Genomic DNA, 15,669 nt, shown 5'->3' with positions numbered 1-15,669 from the left:
GAAATCGCCTCGGAGGAAACCAAAGTCGCCAGTCAGCGATCTGAGTAATGGCAAGCGGGAATTAAGATACCAGAAAATACCCCGGCGTGCCTGCCAGCAGCTTCCCAGGCAGGTGTGTTTGCTACAACTTGTTTTCACGGGGAAAGCCGCGTTCGTGTCTCTGCAGCGCTGACAACTTGCTCAGCGCTCCGGCGCGCGCCGCTCCCACACGGGGACGCGTCCGGACCCCGCCGGCCCCGCTCCCAGCCCCGAGGGACGCGGCTGGAGCCCGGGGCATGGGACGTGCCCGGCGCGGATCCCATGCACGCCAGAGGTAGGGAGCGGAGCTGCGAGCAGGTCGAGCACGCCGGGGCCGAGGGATGCACGAGGTGCCCGAGCAGGCTGGGCAGGGACGGGCAGCAGCGCAGGGAGGTGGCAGCAGCAGAAATCCTGGCATCGCGACCACTCCCAGCGGGGGAAAGGTGAGAAGAGAAGGACGGGGAGCAGGGCTGTGCCCCCAGTTGTAGGCACTAGCTCTCCTCCTGCCACCAGTAGCCTCCCAGTTCAGCACTGGGGAGGTGCCGGCAGCTCCCGCGGCGGTGGGCGACGTCCCGGCGTTATAGGGTCAGGCAGAGAGGCAGCATCGCCGAGATATTTCGGTGGCGTTTTACCATAGGAAAAATTAGAGTCACAATATTAATTAATCCTCAAAGCACTTTACGAACATTAACTAATTAAGCCTCCCAACCCCTCTGCGAGGTGGGAAAGGTATCGTTGTCCTCGTTTTACAGCTGCAGAAGATGAAGCGCGCCGAGGTGACGTGACTCGCCCAAGGTCACCGCGAGATGGGCAAAGGTGGGGACGGGACCCCGAGATCTCCCCACGCCCCCTGCTCCTGCCCGCAAGATCAGGATGGGACCCAGCCGTCCCGAGGGGTTCCCCCCTCCAAATTTCTGTGTCTGAAAAGGGAGAAAAACGAAGCAGGCGGTGGAAGAAGCCACATTAAGGACAAAGGAGGTGCCTTGCGACAGCAGGAGCTATGCGTTGTGGGGTGCCGATGAGGCCACCCCCCGAGATGGGGACCGTCTCCAGCCGAGATGGGGACCTGAGGCTCGGCACGGGAGCCACCAGCTCACGGGCACGGTGCCGACAGGGACAGCCCGACGCCGGGACGCCGAGCATGCTGAACCCACCCTGCTGCCGGCACGGGCACAGCACCTCGCCCCAACACCGCTGGGCTGTGTCTAAAACCCCCCGGGGGACAGCACCCCGAGGGGACTCATCCTGGGGGACACGGGGACAAACGCAGCCTTCCAAAACCCTGCAAAGCAGCAGCCCGGCTCGCGGCCCCGTCCCTCACCCCAAGAGCTGGTGTGCGCCACGCCACCCCGAGCGTGCCCCACGGGGGGCCCTGGTCCCCACCCAGGGCAAACACTGAGTCACGGGCAGGGACCTGCGCCGCCCCACAGCCGCCCGCACCCACGGACGCCGGCGGAGCCGCCGGTCCCGGCACGCAGCCCCTGGGGAGCCGGTGGATGTGGGGCTGCACGGGGAGGGGGCAGAGATAAAACAGAAAACACCGAGGGGGTTTTATCGAAAGCAAAAACGACCCCGCGCGGTTTAAAAGCGATTAGAGGCCCGGCTGGGTTATCAACCGGTGTCTCAATCACGCAGCATCGATCCAGATAATAGCAGGCAATTGTTCAGATACAATATCATAAAGTCTCCTTAACTACAGCCATAAAGCTTCCCCCGCCCGCAGCACTCCCGGGCGCTCCCTGCGCCGTGCTGGGGCCGGCCGAGCCTCGTCCCACCGAGCCCCGCGGGCACGTGCTCGGCCCTGCCGCGGCCCCTCGGATGCTCGGCGCACGGAGCTGCCTCCTTCACGCCTCCGCTCCACACATCCCTCCCCTTGGCCAGCGCCACCAAGCCGGTCCCCTTGTCCCCATCCCACCTCTGGTCACCGCTGAGCGGCACGGATGTCTGCGTGCCCCACCACCACCACGGTGCCTGCATGGGGTCCGAGCTGCGCCCAGCCCCTCACCTGCTTGGTGGGGTCCGCATTGGGGTAGGAACCCCCCGATTTGGGGCTCGGGCACCCCCTCACCTCCCCGTACATCGCAGCCCGTCCCGCTGCAGGAGCAGGAGGGGATGCCGAGCTCCCACGGCCCCCCCCTCACCACCCCTCCCGGCGAGCAGCAGCACTGGGTTAGGGCAGTTCAAAGCCGGCTGCTGAGATTCACCGTTTCAAGTTTTAATCCGTCGGATTTACGGTAGTTAGGAGAAAACGCGTGGTGATAGCCCCGGCCCCGCTCCAAGCGCCGTGCCCCTTCGCTCCGCCGCAGCCGTGGGACGCCGAGAACCGGGGCTGCCGAGCTCCTCTGTGCCCTGCGAGGCACAGGGGGGCTTCTGCAAGGGGCTCCCCCCTCCAAACCCCAGGCACAAGGGTGGCCCCGCACCCTGGCTCCCAGCTGCCCATCACCGGCTCTTCTTTTCAGCCGGAGGTCGGCAGGATTTCGGTCCCCGGTAAGCTCCGGGGACACCTTCGGCAGTCCCTGGCCGTGTCGAGGAACACCGCTTCCGCGCCCGCCGCTTAATGAGCACAAAATATTTCCATGTTGCAATTACTTGGTTCATTTGTGCTGCTGCGGGCAGCGCTTGCTCTGGGAAAATCCCCCTGGAGCTGCTGCAGAGCCCGTGGGGAGGGGGGGGTCCCCGGCCAGGTCCCCCAGGGCTGATCCACCCCACGGCAGGTCCCGGCCCCGTCACACGCACCCCACGGCGCCGCTGCTGCCCCATTGCCACTGGTCCCAGGGCCATCAGCACGTTCCACGGGCTGGATTCCCACGTCCCCAGCACGACACCGACACCGCTGCGGCATGAACATGAGCCGTTCCGGGGATTTGCACCACAGGACGTGGCGAAGCTCCCGAGCACCAGGCTCCTCGAGCATCCTCACGCCCAGATAAGGACAGAAGACGCCTTTTGGGCTGGGGGGGACTCACCCCCCCCCCCCCCCCCGCTTTCGCTCTGCTGATTCACACCAGCGGCGGGGGGAAATGGTTTGGGAGCTGACCTGGAGCCACGCCAGAGCATCGGCATCACGACGGCATCCAGCAGGAAAATCCCCAGCGGGAGGGTGGAGGCGCGCAGGACCTCGCTCCGGCCCTGCCCAGCTCCCCCCAGGCCCGATCCCCATCCCTGTCCCCCCTCCCCGGGCAGGTACTGGGGGAGGATTTACAGCCAGGAGACCTCTCCCTTAGCCAGCACCGCCGCTGCAGTGCCATCATTATAAAAACATTAAAACAGGTCGGTCACCAGCAACAGAGTTCATCTCGCTGCAGCTACACCTGGGCCCATAAATCCTCCCTTTACAAGCCAGCCCGGGTGGGATGATTTATAAGGTGAAACGAATATTAAAATGTTTAAGGGGAAAAAAAAAAAACAACAACCCAGCTGGCCTCCCCTCCGCATCCCACTGGAGCCAGGACTCGGTAATGGGATGCAGGGGTCCCGAGGACCCTTCCCAGCTCGGGGCTCGCCCTGCCAGGGCTGCGCACCCGTGCCGAAGCCGAACCCTGGAGCTGACGAACGCGCCTGTCCTTGCCTCCGAGCCCCCAGCAGGGATGTGCGGGCACCCCCGGCTGTGCCCAGCACCACGGGGGGCTGCTCCCCGTCCTTGTGTCTGGCACGGCCCCATCCCAGAAGCCGGGGTGTGGAGCAGGAGGGTGCACGGCACGACATGGCGCGGTACAGCGCCTGCACCGCCACATCCCTCTCCGCCTCTCCGTGCGCTCCGCAGATATTAATTGCTTAATTTAGCCTCTGGCAACGATCCTCACCTTAACGGCGGAGAAACTGAGGCTGGGAGGGGAGAGGCAACCCGTCTCTGCGTAGCGAGCTGGAAATAGGCTCCAGCGCTCAAACTCCCAGCTCATTGTCTTAATCGTGTGAGTACCCCTCCACCTCATCCAAACGCCTTTCATTTCAAAAGACAACGTTCTGATTTATCGTTATTAATCAGCTTTGAAATATTTGCTGGAGTCCAGATTTCTGCTGACGTCTGCCCACGGGGGCTCGGCCACCTCCGCCCGCTGCTGCCCAGCGCCGGCATGGCCACAGGGCCTGGCGCTGGAGAGCGCCGCTAACGAGCCCAGGCAGAAAACGAGCGGACGCGGGGCTGTGCCCACCCCAAGCAGGACCCCGGGTGCTCGGGGACTTGAGCGCCCCGAGGAACCAGCGCAGGTGTGGAGAGCTGGGTGAAGGTGAGGGGAATTCTGTAAACGCGACAAAAGGAGACAGGGGTTTTAGGAGCGGGGCGCACGCCGCATTGCGCGCGCTGTGCCACGCTCCCACAGCAGAGGATGACCCCCGTGCCCTGCTCCCAAGGCTCATTTCAGCCTTACATTTGCGCCTCATACAGCAGGGATAAGGGGGCCGCGTGGATGGCATGAGGGGGCCCCAATAACTTGTGGCACCCAAGCTCTGTGCATCTGCCTGGATCCAACCAAACCAAGCCCCCAAGCCCCAAGCCAACGCCACAAAGACGCCGCCGGGCAGGGGCTCCCAGCTCCCAGCTCAGGGGGGTGGAAACCGCTCCGGGCAAAGGATTTGGGAGCCTAAATCGGGCTGGAGCGGGGCCTGGGTAAAGGAAGAGCAGAGGTTGGGCACCGCTAGCGGCCAAAGCACCCCACACCTCCCTACTCCAGGGAGGATGAGAGCCCCCAAACCAAAACCAGGGACCCTGGGAGCCGGGGGGGTCACCCCCTGGGGGGAGAGCAAACGGGGAGAAGGGAGCGCAGCGGCACGGGCTCGGCGCCTCTTGTTGTGTTTCTTAGAGGAAGGAAAATGGTGGAAGCTCACAGGGAAGAGGAGCTGGGATGGAAACCAAAGGAGAAAGCTGCAGGGTACGAGGGGTACGGGGAGAGGCGTTTCCAGCCCCCCCGTTAGGTTCACACCCAGACAGCAAACCCCAGGAGGGAAACCCCAGCGAGAGCAGCCCTGCAACACCTGGGGGTCCCTGCGCAGCACCGCAGCCACCCCGGGGGGAGCAGAGACCACCGAGCCAGCACCCGGCCCCCCCCCGGGACAAGAACGGGTCTGAGATTTGTAGAAATCACCTTCCCGGAGGGCTCCGGCACGGGCAGCTCCGGTGTGGTGTCCAGCAAATTGCCTTGATAAAAATAAAACAGAATTCGGAGGAGAAATGCGAGAGGAAATATCGGTTAGTGAAAAGACCGGGGAACGTTTGTGCGATGGGGAACAGGGGAATTGAAACTAGGAGGCCCTGCCATAGGGAGGGCGGGTATTCTTTGTGCGAAGGGCAGAGGAGGCGGATAAAGGGTTCTTTGAATTTTAGAGCAAGGGAAAAATAACTTTTTTTTTTTTTTTTTTTTAGCAAACATCCAGGTATCCTTTTAACGAACAACTTCTATTTTCACAGACAGCCGAAATGAGAGCAGCGCATCCCGGCGCTCAGCGCTCCGCACCACGCACAGCCACCACAGCCACCCCGCGCCATCGGGAGCACAGACGGACGTGCAGTGGGACAAGGCACAAACCACAGCATCTCGTGCCCCAAAACCATTTCCCTCCCAGCCCCTCGCTGCAACGGGTGGGCGCCCGCAGCCCCCCCCGGCCCCCAGGGCTCTGCCCTGGGTTTTTCCACTCCATTTCCTTCCCGTGGCCGCGGGAGATAAATCCCTCTGCCGAGGCAGGCGGCCGGAACGGCAAATCCAGCGGTGCCAAGTTTAATAAGAAACCCTGATCTAGAAAGCAGATAATAATTGGGATTATCGAGCTGCTGGGAAGCAGCTTCCCCGGCACCGGGCGGCCCCTGGCAGCCGGGGGGCACACTCCCGACCGCGGTGACACCCCTGGGGCCACTGCTGGAGCGGGGAGTGGAGGGGCAGCGTTCGCTGATTTATTCAAAAAAAAAAAAAAAAATCAAAACCCCACCCTTTCTGGATGCAGCAGGCAGCCGGCACATGCAGCATGAGGGACTGGGTGCCCCCATGTCACCTGGCTCCCCCCGCCTCCCGAATCGAGGCCGGCACCGTCCCCGTCCCCGCTCCCCCCAGCGCCGAGCTCAGCCTCAGCCGCCGAAATAATCCCGTTGCGGTGGGATTTTGCGCGGGCCGCCGGGTTCAGGAGCTTTTTTTCCTCAGTGGAAACGGGATTGGTAAAAGGAAGAATTGGGATTTTTTCGAGTTCTCTGCAGGGTCAGGCTTGGCTGATTTTATTTTACTGCAAATATAAATAGGGCTTTTTAAATAAATAAAAAAAAAAATCAAGGCAGACTAAATAAAAAGCCACTAGAAAACACAGCAAGAAATCCTTCTGGAGGACAGGGAGAAATATCTGTAGCGGGGCTGAGTGCTCAGAAATATTTGTATTTGCTGTCTAAACACTTTATCTGTTTCCTAGCACATGGGAGAGTTTTGCTCTCCGTGTAATGCTAAAGAAAAAATAAACCGATACAAATAACTTCTCCTCTTCCACAGGAAAAAAAAAAAAAGAAAAAAAATCCAACAAAACTTGGTTTGAGACGTATCATGGGAAACGGCAAATATTTCCACTGAAATTGGGCTGAGCGACGTGCTAACAAAATAGACGGAGGAGACGGCTGAGATGCAGCGGGAGGAGGACCAGACCCGGCGGTCTAATGGGGCTTTTTTAGCCCCTTCGCCATTCGCTCGCCTCCTGCCAGCCCCACGGCACGGAGGACCTGAAATAAAGTTTAATTCCTGCGGAGATGTCAGGGTTGCGTGGAGATGAAGCCTAAATAAGAGCACATTCCTGTATTCCAATAGGAAGTATTGAGCGAGGGGCTTAAACCCGACGGACCCCGGGGACGCGGTGGAAATGCCGGCGGCGCGCGCCGGGATTCCTGTGGAGGCGCGGGGCTCGCCGCTGCGTTTGGGCAGAGGAGCGGCTCCAAGGGGTCCAAGCGTGAGCCCTGCAGCCCCTCGTGCACGCGCCTCTGCACCAACGTGCACGTGGGGGCTACGGGAAGAGAGGGAGAGCCCCACGAACACAAAGCGAGGCCGGGGGGAACCAAGAGAGGCAGGACAACGGCGAGGGCGCCCATGGCCACGTCCCGCGGCCGTGCTCGCTGCCTCCTGCTCTCACTGCGGGGCTTGGAAAGCGGGCACGGGAGGAGGAACAAAATTCAAAGGGTAGGAAGAAAACACACAAAAATAGCCTCGATCTCCGTTTCTCTTAGCACCCCTTGTCCCTCCATTAATGACCTGGAGGAAAACATCAAATGGATCCGAGCAGGGCTCGGAAGTGAGACCTCGGCTCTCGCCGGCTCCAACGCTGGTTGGCTTCGCTGGAGGCAGTGACAGCCACGCTCTGGGGCATTTAAATCACTCCTGGGATCGATGTGGCCACATCACCAGTGGTTTGCTGTGCCACACCGAGCCCCAAAGGGGTCCAGCACCTCCGTGTGTCCCCCATTAGGTGGCCGCAGGTGGTGGCAGGATCAGGACATTGCTGCCACGGAGCAGCAGCCGGGTGCTTCTCATGGGCGCAAGGGCCCGGGCAGTCGCCCCCATCTTCGTTATTATTCTAGCGAGTGCCTTTCCCTCCTTTGTTTCATCTCCCCCTGTTGTGGTCGCTTTGACTGCCCCGTCCCCCTCTGAAGTTCAGGATCCTCCCACCCACGCCCGCTCCCAGCGCGGGGCGGCACAAAGCCCGGCTTCAATCGGCGCGGGGCGGAGGCGGGCGCCCCCCGGTTCCTCTGCAGACCCTTTTTTCCCCCATTTTGCCTGCAGTGCCTTTGCCAGTCGGCGCATGGAGCAGCCGCGTGAGCCACCATGGCCCCGCACGACTCCGGAGCAGGGCCAGGATCCAGCAAACACGGACCAAGGGCGCTGGGTACGAGCAGCGCGCGGCCTCTGCCCCGCACAAACCGTTGGCCTTGAGGTCAGGTCCCACCAAGGGACGGGACCATGGAGGAAGAGCCAGTTTAGCCAAAGCAGAGCAGAATTTGCCCCACCAAGGGCGCACACGATGCGTAATCTTGGAGGAACTGTGTTTTTAGTGACCATGGCCAAAAGGAAAGATGCGCCCTATGTATCTTTGTGCGAGTTCTGGCATTGCAAGGCTGCTCGCTCGTCTTTCCACCTGCAATCCCTAAATCCGGGGCTCGGCATGGGACCCTCTGCAAAGCCCTTCCCTTTGGTGCCCGCAGACCTGAGCCAGCAGCAATCCCCAGCCCCAATATCCCGCTGCTGCATCCCCACACACCGCAGAGCCGGACCCCAGGGCAGCCCCATGCGGCAGGGAGCAGCAAGGCCCCCAGCCCCACACCTTCTCCCAAGCCCCCAGCCCCACACCTTCTCCCAGGCACCTTGGCAGGCAGCGTGCCTGAAAAGCAGCCCACCGCACACCCTCCGCTCCTCTTGGCTTTTGAGTAAGGAGCCTCATTAAGAGGTAATTAGCTCTCGAACAATGGGAAGCTATTTAGCAGCCCAGCCACAGCAGCATCAACAACCAAAGGGGGAGAGAAGGGAGGAGAAATAAATAACCCACGGCGATGCAACCGCCCAGGAGCCAGCAGGACCCGCGGGACCCAGCACCCTGCCCGGCACCGTTGGCACCAGCCCCATCCTCGGCATTTTCCTTGCAGGTTCCTGCTGGGGACAACCCAGCCCCAGCACATTGCAGGGGTTGGACGAGCCCAAAACACGACACGGCACGCATCCAGCCCAGGAACGTGGTGGGGACCCAAATCGCAGGAGGGTGATGGCAGAAAAGGGTTTTCTGGGCTGCCCGCTGCTGGGAAAGGTGCAGGCCAAAAGCATGCACACCTTGACCCAACAACAAAACACAAGCCGTGATTTTGGAGTCACCGTTTCAGAGATGCCTCCTCAATGATTTTGGCCATGACAGAGCATCAGCCTGCCTACACCAGCACTTTTTGGGTGCCGGACAGCAGCGCGGTCGTCCCCTGCATGGAGGTGACCCCGTGGCCAGGTTTATCCAGCACAGGGCTGGGCTTGGCCCCGTAATCACGCTCTGAGCACATGGAAATGGCAGAACTGGGAGCACGTCGGTCTCAGATGGGCCGTGGAGGAGGAAAAAAAAAAATTACCTCCTCTTCTGGGCTGCAGGTTACAACGCCGTCATCTGATGGCCTTCCCTACACCCCATTAAACCCAACAAGGCAGGGCAAAATCTCTGCCCCGACAGGGAAAAACGCCTGGGATAAAAAAGGAAGCCTCTAAAACCGTGATTAATATCTAGCACAAAAGAACCAAAATTTCCACCACCAGAAATGAGGAGCTATTTAAGGAACAATTGCAGCAATTTTGCAGACAACCCGGCAGATGAACCTTGTCAAATTTATGCACGTATTGACACGGATAGCCCCAGCCACCGCCACGTGGGTCGGCCGCGCACACGGGCGTACGCACCGAGACGGACAGACAGCTGGGTGAGATGCTACCTGGCACTGGGATCCGTGTTCCGAGAGACGTAAAACCCCAACTATTTATAGCCCTCAGCCTGCAGGTAGAGCAGCGGGCGCATGCCACGTGCAGATGGCTACGGGCGCGCTGCTGCCCACGCAGGGGGACGCCGGGTGGGCGGCCGCGGGTGTTTGTGCACGGGGATTATTTGTGTGTGTGCACAAAATACACGCACCCGAGAACACTTTTAAAGCTCCACAGCAGTATCCGAGGGCGTCTCTCTCCCCCTCACCCTCTGCAGGGCCCCCTGCCCATCCTTTGTGCCCCTGGGACCAGCACGAGTTCGGGTGGCGCGGGGCCGACCTGCGGCTCCTGGCCCCAGCCTCGCATTAGGATGCAGCGCGTGGCCGGCATCTGGATACCAAAGGGGCGACCAGTAGGGAATGTAACTGCAGTCCCTGGGAAGGGACAGGGAGAGACAGAGACAGGCGGGGAGAGAAAATCTTGTCACAGGCGCTGGACCTGGTTGTATCTGCTCTCTATTAACCGCGCCGCTACAGCCCTTGGCTGGTGAAGAATAGCTAACACGGCTTAACGGTCTGGAAAAAGAGGGGTGGGAAGGGCTGCGAATGATCGCAGCACAAAGGGAAAACAATACAAATGAAAACTCAAAAAGAACTAATTGCACAGGACGGCCGAGGTGGCCGAGCAGCGGCAGCTCCCACCCCAAGCTCCCCTCACCACCCCCGGGAGCTGCCCCGGCCCCGCTGGGATAGGGGACCCCGAGTGCCAGGGCTCAGGCCAAGAGCCAGGAGCTGGGAGCTCCGTGGTGGTGTCGGTGCAAACCCCCAGCTCATGGGCTCCGGGGAGCACCACGGGATGGCCCCAAAGGTTTGTGCCCAACCCGGGCAGCCCTGGACAGGAACAGAGCCTTGGAAAGGAGCCCAGGGCACGGCGGGCACCCAGCCCTCCCTGATGCAGATACACGAGCGGGTGCGTGGTGCCGAGCACCGAACCCTCCTGCTGTAGCATCCAATTCCCCCTGGAAAAACCACCGTGGGTTTTCCTCGAACGAGGAGCCTGCTGCCATCACCATCACTGCAGCCCCACGCGCCGGGCGAGTTTGCTCAGGCTGGGGCTGGGAAATCGCCACTGAGCACAGGCGGGCACGACCCCGGCACAGCCCCGACAGCCACGCACCGGGCTCCAGGACAATGCAGCAGCCGGCCGACACGCCACGGGCTCTGCCCGTGTGCCACCAGCTGCCTTCGGAGGCGGAAAGATGAGAAGAAGCACACACAAAAGCTCTGTCGCCCCGACTCCCCCCGCGCCACAGCTCAGGCCCCTTGCCCGCTCCCGCAGGACGCACAAAGGGAGCCCCCAAAAGTCTCCTCATGTCCCCCCCCAGCAAATGTCCCCGCTCGAAAACGTTTGCCTGGTGTCCCCAGCCCTGGCCTGGGGAGCGCAGAACAGCGGAACAGAAACCCCAGCTGTGCTCACAACACCAAGAAAAAAAAAAAGAAATAGAAAATAAGCTTTCCAAGGCACAGAAATGACTTCACAGTTAAATATAGGCCATGGGTAAAATCTAGACCATTTACAGCATTTGTATCTGTACTGTAAATAGAGAGAGAAAAATACCTAACACTTTGCACATTTCTCTCTCTACAGACAGAAATACGCGGCTGCATATGGGGGAATTGCGTTTGGCTGCAGGAAAACCATCATTCCGGAATTACTATAACCTGCCCATTACGGAGCTGCAGGTGGAGTGGGGAATGAGAACAAATCCCAAATTCTAAGTCTTTCCTTTTCTAAGTCTTCCCTTCGCCTCCGGGAGGTTTCCAACCACAGCCCCACAGCCAGAATTCTGGACGGGTCCCGGAGCCGTCGTGGCACGGTGGCGATCCTTCCCAAAACCTTTCATACCCCCTCGGTGCTGAGATTTCCTCAAGCCCCAATTTTTCCCGGTACGGCTCGGTGCAAGGCGACCAAGAGGCACACCACGATGTCCATCACGGCACGGGGCTCGCTGAGGTGCTGGGGGTCCCGCACCAGCGCTGGCAGCGGCCGGAGACCCCGACGCAGCCGCGGTGCCGCTGTCTGAGAGCGGTGCTGTGCCGGGATCCCCGCCTCGACGACCCCTCTGCTCCCCGGCCCCGTGCCAGCAAAACCACCCCAGGGACGGCACCAGCTGGGGTTGTGGCGAGCCCCGGACACAGCCCCATGTGGGGTGAAGAGGTGCTGCTGCATCGGTCCGCACACACCCCGCCAAACCCCTCCGTTACATGCAGATACTGAGGCTCCGTGGTGCATAACGACACGCTCTCCCTCCTTCGGCTACGTCCTGGACAGCCAAAGCCATGCAACCTTTCCCAAACGTGTGTTTGCAAAATCATTAAAAAAATAATCTCTAAATCCATAGCGAGCAGCTAAATATCCCCACAGAAGAGGCAAATTGCAGCATCTCGATGTAACACTTATTTTTAATTTAGGCCCAATTATGAAATATAGAATTATTCTAATCTGGGCAAATTGTATTGACCATGAGATTTATTACCATCTTTTATAGAATATAGATTGCAATATAAAACAGAAGAAAAACATTTATTGCCAGATCAGGTATGCAGGTTCAAACAAGCAGAGAGCATTTCCTTCTCTCTATTTTTTTTTGGTCTTCTTTACATCCCTTCCGATTTCCCTCTTATTAAACGAGATGATGGGGAAAAAAAAAATAAGAAGGAAACCAAGAGACCAGAAAAGGCACACGCGGATTATTCCTCGTTTTTAAGAATGAAACGGTCTTCTAGCAACTCCGGAGACAAACCGAACCACTGCTAAGCTCCAAAAGAAAAATAAGCAGGAAACTCAGCGGCAATTCCTGCAACGTCTAACGATTGCCCTGGATTCCCGAGCCCCTAACACGCACGCGGGGAGCCCCGCTGCAACACGGGGCGCTGCCATGCTGGGAAATGTGGGTCACGGCGCAGACCCGGGCGCTGCCTGCTGAAACCCACGAGCCATTGTCTGCTCCCTCCTTGCATCGATTCCTACTTCCTTCGCCCTATTTTTTTTTTCCATCCCCCCTTGAAAACATTTCCTCCACCAGCAGCAGAACCGACAGCCGTAGCTCACCACCGCCGCCCGGTCCGGGGGAGCGCGTCCCCGCGGTGCCCAGCCCGGTGCTGCGGGACGGTGCCGAGGCACGGGGCAGGAGGCAGCGGGATGACCGCTGGCGAGCGGCTCGGCGCCGTTTTTGGTTTTTAGCACTGCCGTAGGAACCCACGGGCATGGGCCCTGACCTCGGGGTGATGCCCGCCCCATCTCCAGCGAGGGCGATGCCCAAGTGCGATGGGCGGCAGCGGGCGCAACGACCCCGTCCCATCCCAGCGGGGCCCTCGCACGTTGGGCGTTTTGGAGAACAAAAGGAAAGAACCCAAACTGCGACGCCGCGGAGGAGCAGCCACTGTAACCAAAAACTTTGCAATGGGAATGGAGAAAAAAAAAAAAAAAAAGGAAGAGAAAAAAAAAGAAAAAACCCTCCCTCTTACAACCCCCCACAAAAATGCGAGGGAGATAATAAAATCCATATGCAACGCGGCCGGCCCGCGGAGAAGGCCCTGCCGCGCACAAAGGCGCCCGCCGGGCGTCCCGGCTGTCGGGGTGCGGGCAGAGGCGCGAGGCCACGGCGTCACGGGCGGCTGAGCCCCGCCAGGGACACGCAAAGCCGGGGCCGAGATGCTGCTGGAGGAAGGGGGGGGTCCCCAATGCCCCCGTCCCACCCGTGCCATGCAGATGGGGCCGTGCGGTGAGCCCTGTGCCACCCGTCCTGACACCTCCTGCGGCACCAAAACACCGCCGGGAACTTGGATGGAGAGCTGGGGTCGTGCCGGAGGAGCCCGATCTCCCCTCTGATGCTCCAAGAGGGGAAAATCCTCCCGGCCTCACCGGCAGCACGGTGCCACCCGTCGGGACGGGACAGGCGAGGAGACGCCTGCTTCACCCCATTGGCACCGATCTGGGGCACCCAACGGGGCTGGCAGCCACCCGTCGGGGACATGAGCGAGGTGACCCCGCACTCGCAGCGATGCCTGGGGGGGTTTCGGGGGCCCTGCTTAACTTTTATTAATTGGGGGAAGAACGGGCGGCTTTGGTGGCAGTGATTTATTTTTGCTTTTACGGGAGCCTGCACGAATTGGCCCCTTCGAAGCCCGGCTCGGACCCGTGTGGAGCAAGGGGTGGGGGCCCGGTGATCCCGGCCGCCCGGGCAGGGCTCCCTGAGGGCTCTGGGGCAATTTTGGGGTTCTCAGAATTACAGACAAAGAAACGCAGCAGAAACCAAACTCTCCGAAAACAGGAAAAACCCAACGCTTGCGAAAATAAGAAAAGCACCACCGTAATCCAAAGGGAAAAAGGGGAACCGAGCCGCCGGGAGCAGCCCGGCCGCCTCCGCCCTCCCTCCGCGGGCTGGGGGCTGCGGCTCCCCGGTTCCAACGGGGTCCCCCCGGTGTCCCCCCCCCCGGTACCCCCCTCCCGGCCGCCCCCCCCGGCCACCCCCGCCGCTTTGTTGCGCTCGGCGGCTGCTGGCAAACTTCGGGAGGGTCCCGGGAGGGCACCGGGAGCTCGGCGGGCACGGGGGGCAAGCCACAAAACACCATTTTTTCCTAACCCCCCCCCTTTTTTTTTTTTTTTTTAAACAAAACCCGCGAGCCCCGGGGTGTGTGTGTGGGGGGGTGTGGGGTGTGGGGAAGCGGCCCCGCTCTCTCACCTGGGGTTGCTGCGGTTCCAGTACACGGCGTAGCGGTCCGACACCACCTTCCCGGGGTCGTCGGTCCACACGCAGACGCCGACGAGGGCGGCGAGCAGCGCGGCCGCCTCCCAGCGCGGCGGCATCGTCCCGGCGGGCGGCGGGCGCGGCTCCGGCCGGTCACGGGGGGGCGGCGGCGGAGGCGGCGGAGCCCAGGGGCCGGCCGGGGGCTGCGGGCGGGCGGCGGGGGGCGGCGGGCGGGCGGGCGGCCCTCACCATCGCCCGCGGCCCCGGGCGCCGTCAGCGGGGAAAGTTGGGGGCGGCCGCGGCGCGGCGGGGCCGGGGCGGAGGCATCCCGCGGTGCTCCCCCCCCCCCCGCCTCAACCCCAAACCCCACCACCACCGGGGGGGCACCGGGACGGTGCCGCGGGGCCCCGGGAGATGCCGCTGCCGCCGCTGCCGCCGCCGCCGCCGGCACCCCCCCCGGTGGCCGGCCCGAACTTCGGGTCCCCGGGGCGGCCCCGCACCTGTGGAGCGGCGGCGGGGATGGGGAGGGACCGGGGGGAGGAAGAGGAGGAGGAGGAGGAGGAGGAGGAGGAGGAAGGGGAGGGGAAGGGGGGGGGGCGGGGGGGGCCCGGCGCGGCCCACGGGGGCTTCTCCGCCGCCGCCGCCCGCCGCCGCGCTGCCCGGGGGCCCCGGCGAGACAAAGGCCGGGCCGGGCGGGCCGCTGCTTCCCCGAGCGCCTTCAGTGCCGCCGCGCCATGCTGCGCCGCCGCCCCGCCCCGCCCGCGGCCACGCCCCCACCGGGAGGCACGCCCCGGGGGGCACGCCCCCTACCGGGAGCCACGCCCTCTACCGGGAGCCACGCCCCGGCCCCGCCCCGCCCCGCGCCGCCGCCGCTCCCCCTCCCTCCCTCCCCACCCGCCCCCTCCCACCGTTGTCGCCACCGGCGGCCTCGGCGCGCGCCCGGCCCCGTGCCGGGGGGGGGGGGGGGGCAAAGGGGGAGGGGGTGCGCAGGGAGCTTTGCAAAGGGGAGGTTGGGGGGTGCATTGCACATTGGGGGTGCATTGCAAAGGGGGGGGTGCATTGCACGTGGGCGGGGTGCATTGCACGTGGGGGTGCATTGCAAAGGAGGGGGTGCATTGCACGTGGGAGGGGTGCATTGCACATTGGGGTGCATTGCAAAGGAGGGGGTGCATTGCACGTGGGAGGGGTGCATTGCACGTGGGGGTGCATTGCACATTGGGGTGCATTGCAAAGGAGGGGGTGCATTGCACGTGGGAGGGGTGCATTGCACATTGGGGGTGCATTGCAAATTGGCGTGCATTGCAAATTGTGGTGCATTGCACATAGGGGGTGCATTGCAATTTGGGAGTGCATTGCACATGGGGGCGCATTGCACATTGGGGGGCATTGCACATGGAGGTGCATTGCAAAGGGGGGGATGCATTGCAGTTTGGGGGACCCGGGGGGGATCTGCGTGGGGCTCGGGGATGCATTGCAAAGGGGGCTCCTAGGGGGGCTAAC

The 15,669-nt window shown here is 62.0% G+C and overlaps 1 protein-coding gene across 1 annotated transcript in view; it reads right to left on the bottom strand.

Moving 5' to 3' along the window:
• The window catches only part of EFNA2 (ephrin A2), a 40,161-nt gene extending 25,827 nt beyond the window's left edge, over positions 1–14,334 (bottom strand). Inside the window, exon 1 of the mRNA XM_040537698.1 lies at positions 14,164–14,334. Within this exon, the coding sequence (XP_040393632.1) occupies positions 14,164–14,288 (125 nt within the window). The 5' untranslated portion in view covers positions 14,289–14,334. The remainder of the gene's footprint in view (positions 1–14,163) is intronic.
• Between the last annotated feature and the right edge of the window lie 1,335 nt (positions 14,335–15,669).

The sequence above is a fragment of the Cygnus olor genome, chromosome 26 (genome assembly GCF_009769625.2).
Source record: "Cygnus olor isolate bCygOlo1 chromosome 26, bCygOlo1.pri.v2, whole genome shotgun sequence".
In the NCBI taxonomy this organism is placed as follows: Eukaryota; Metazoa; Chordata; class Aves; order Anseriformes; family Anatidae; genus Cygnus; species Cygnus olor.
The sequence above is the reverse complement of the archived record's forward strand: the minus strand, read 5'-3'. Positions and strand labels throughout refer to the sequence as shown.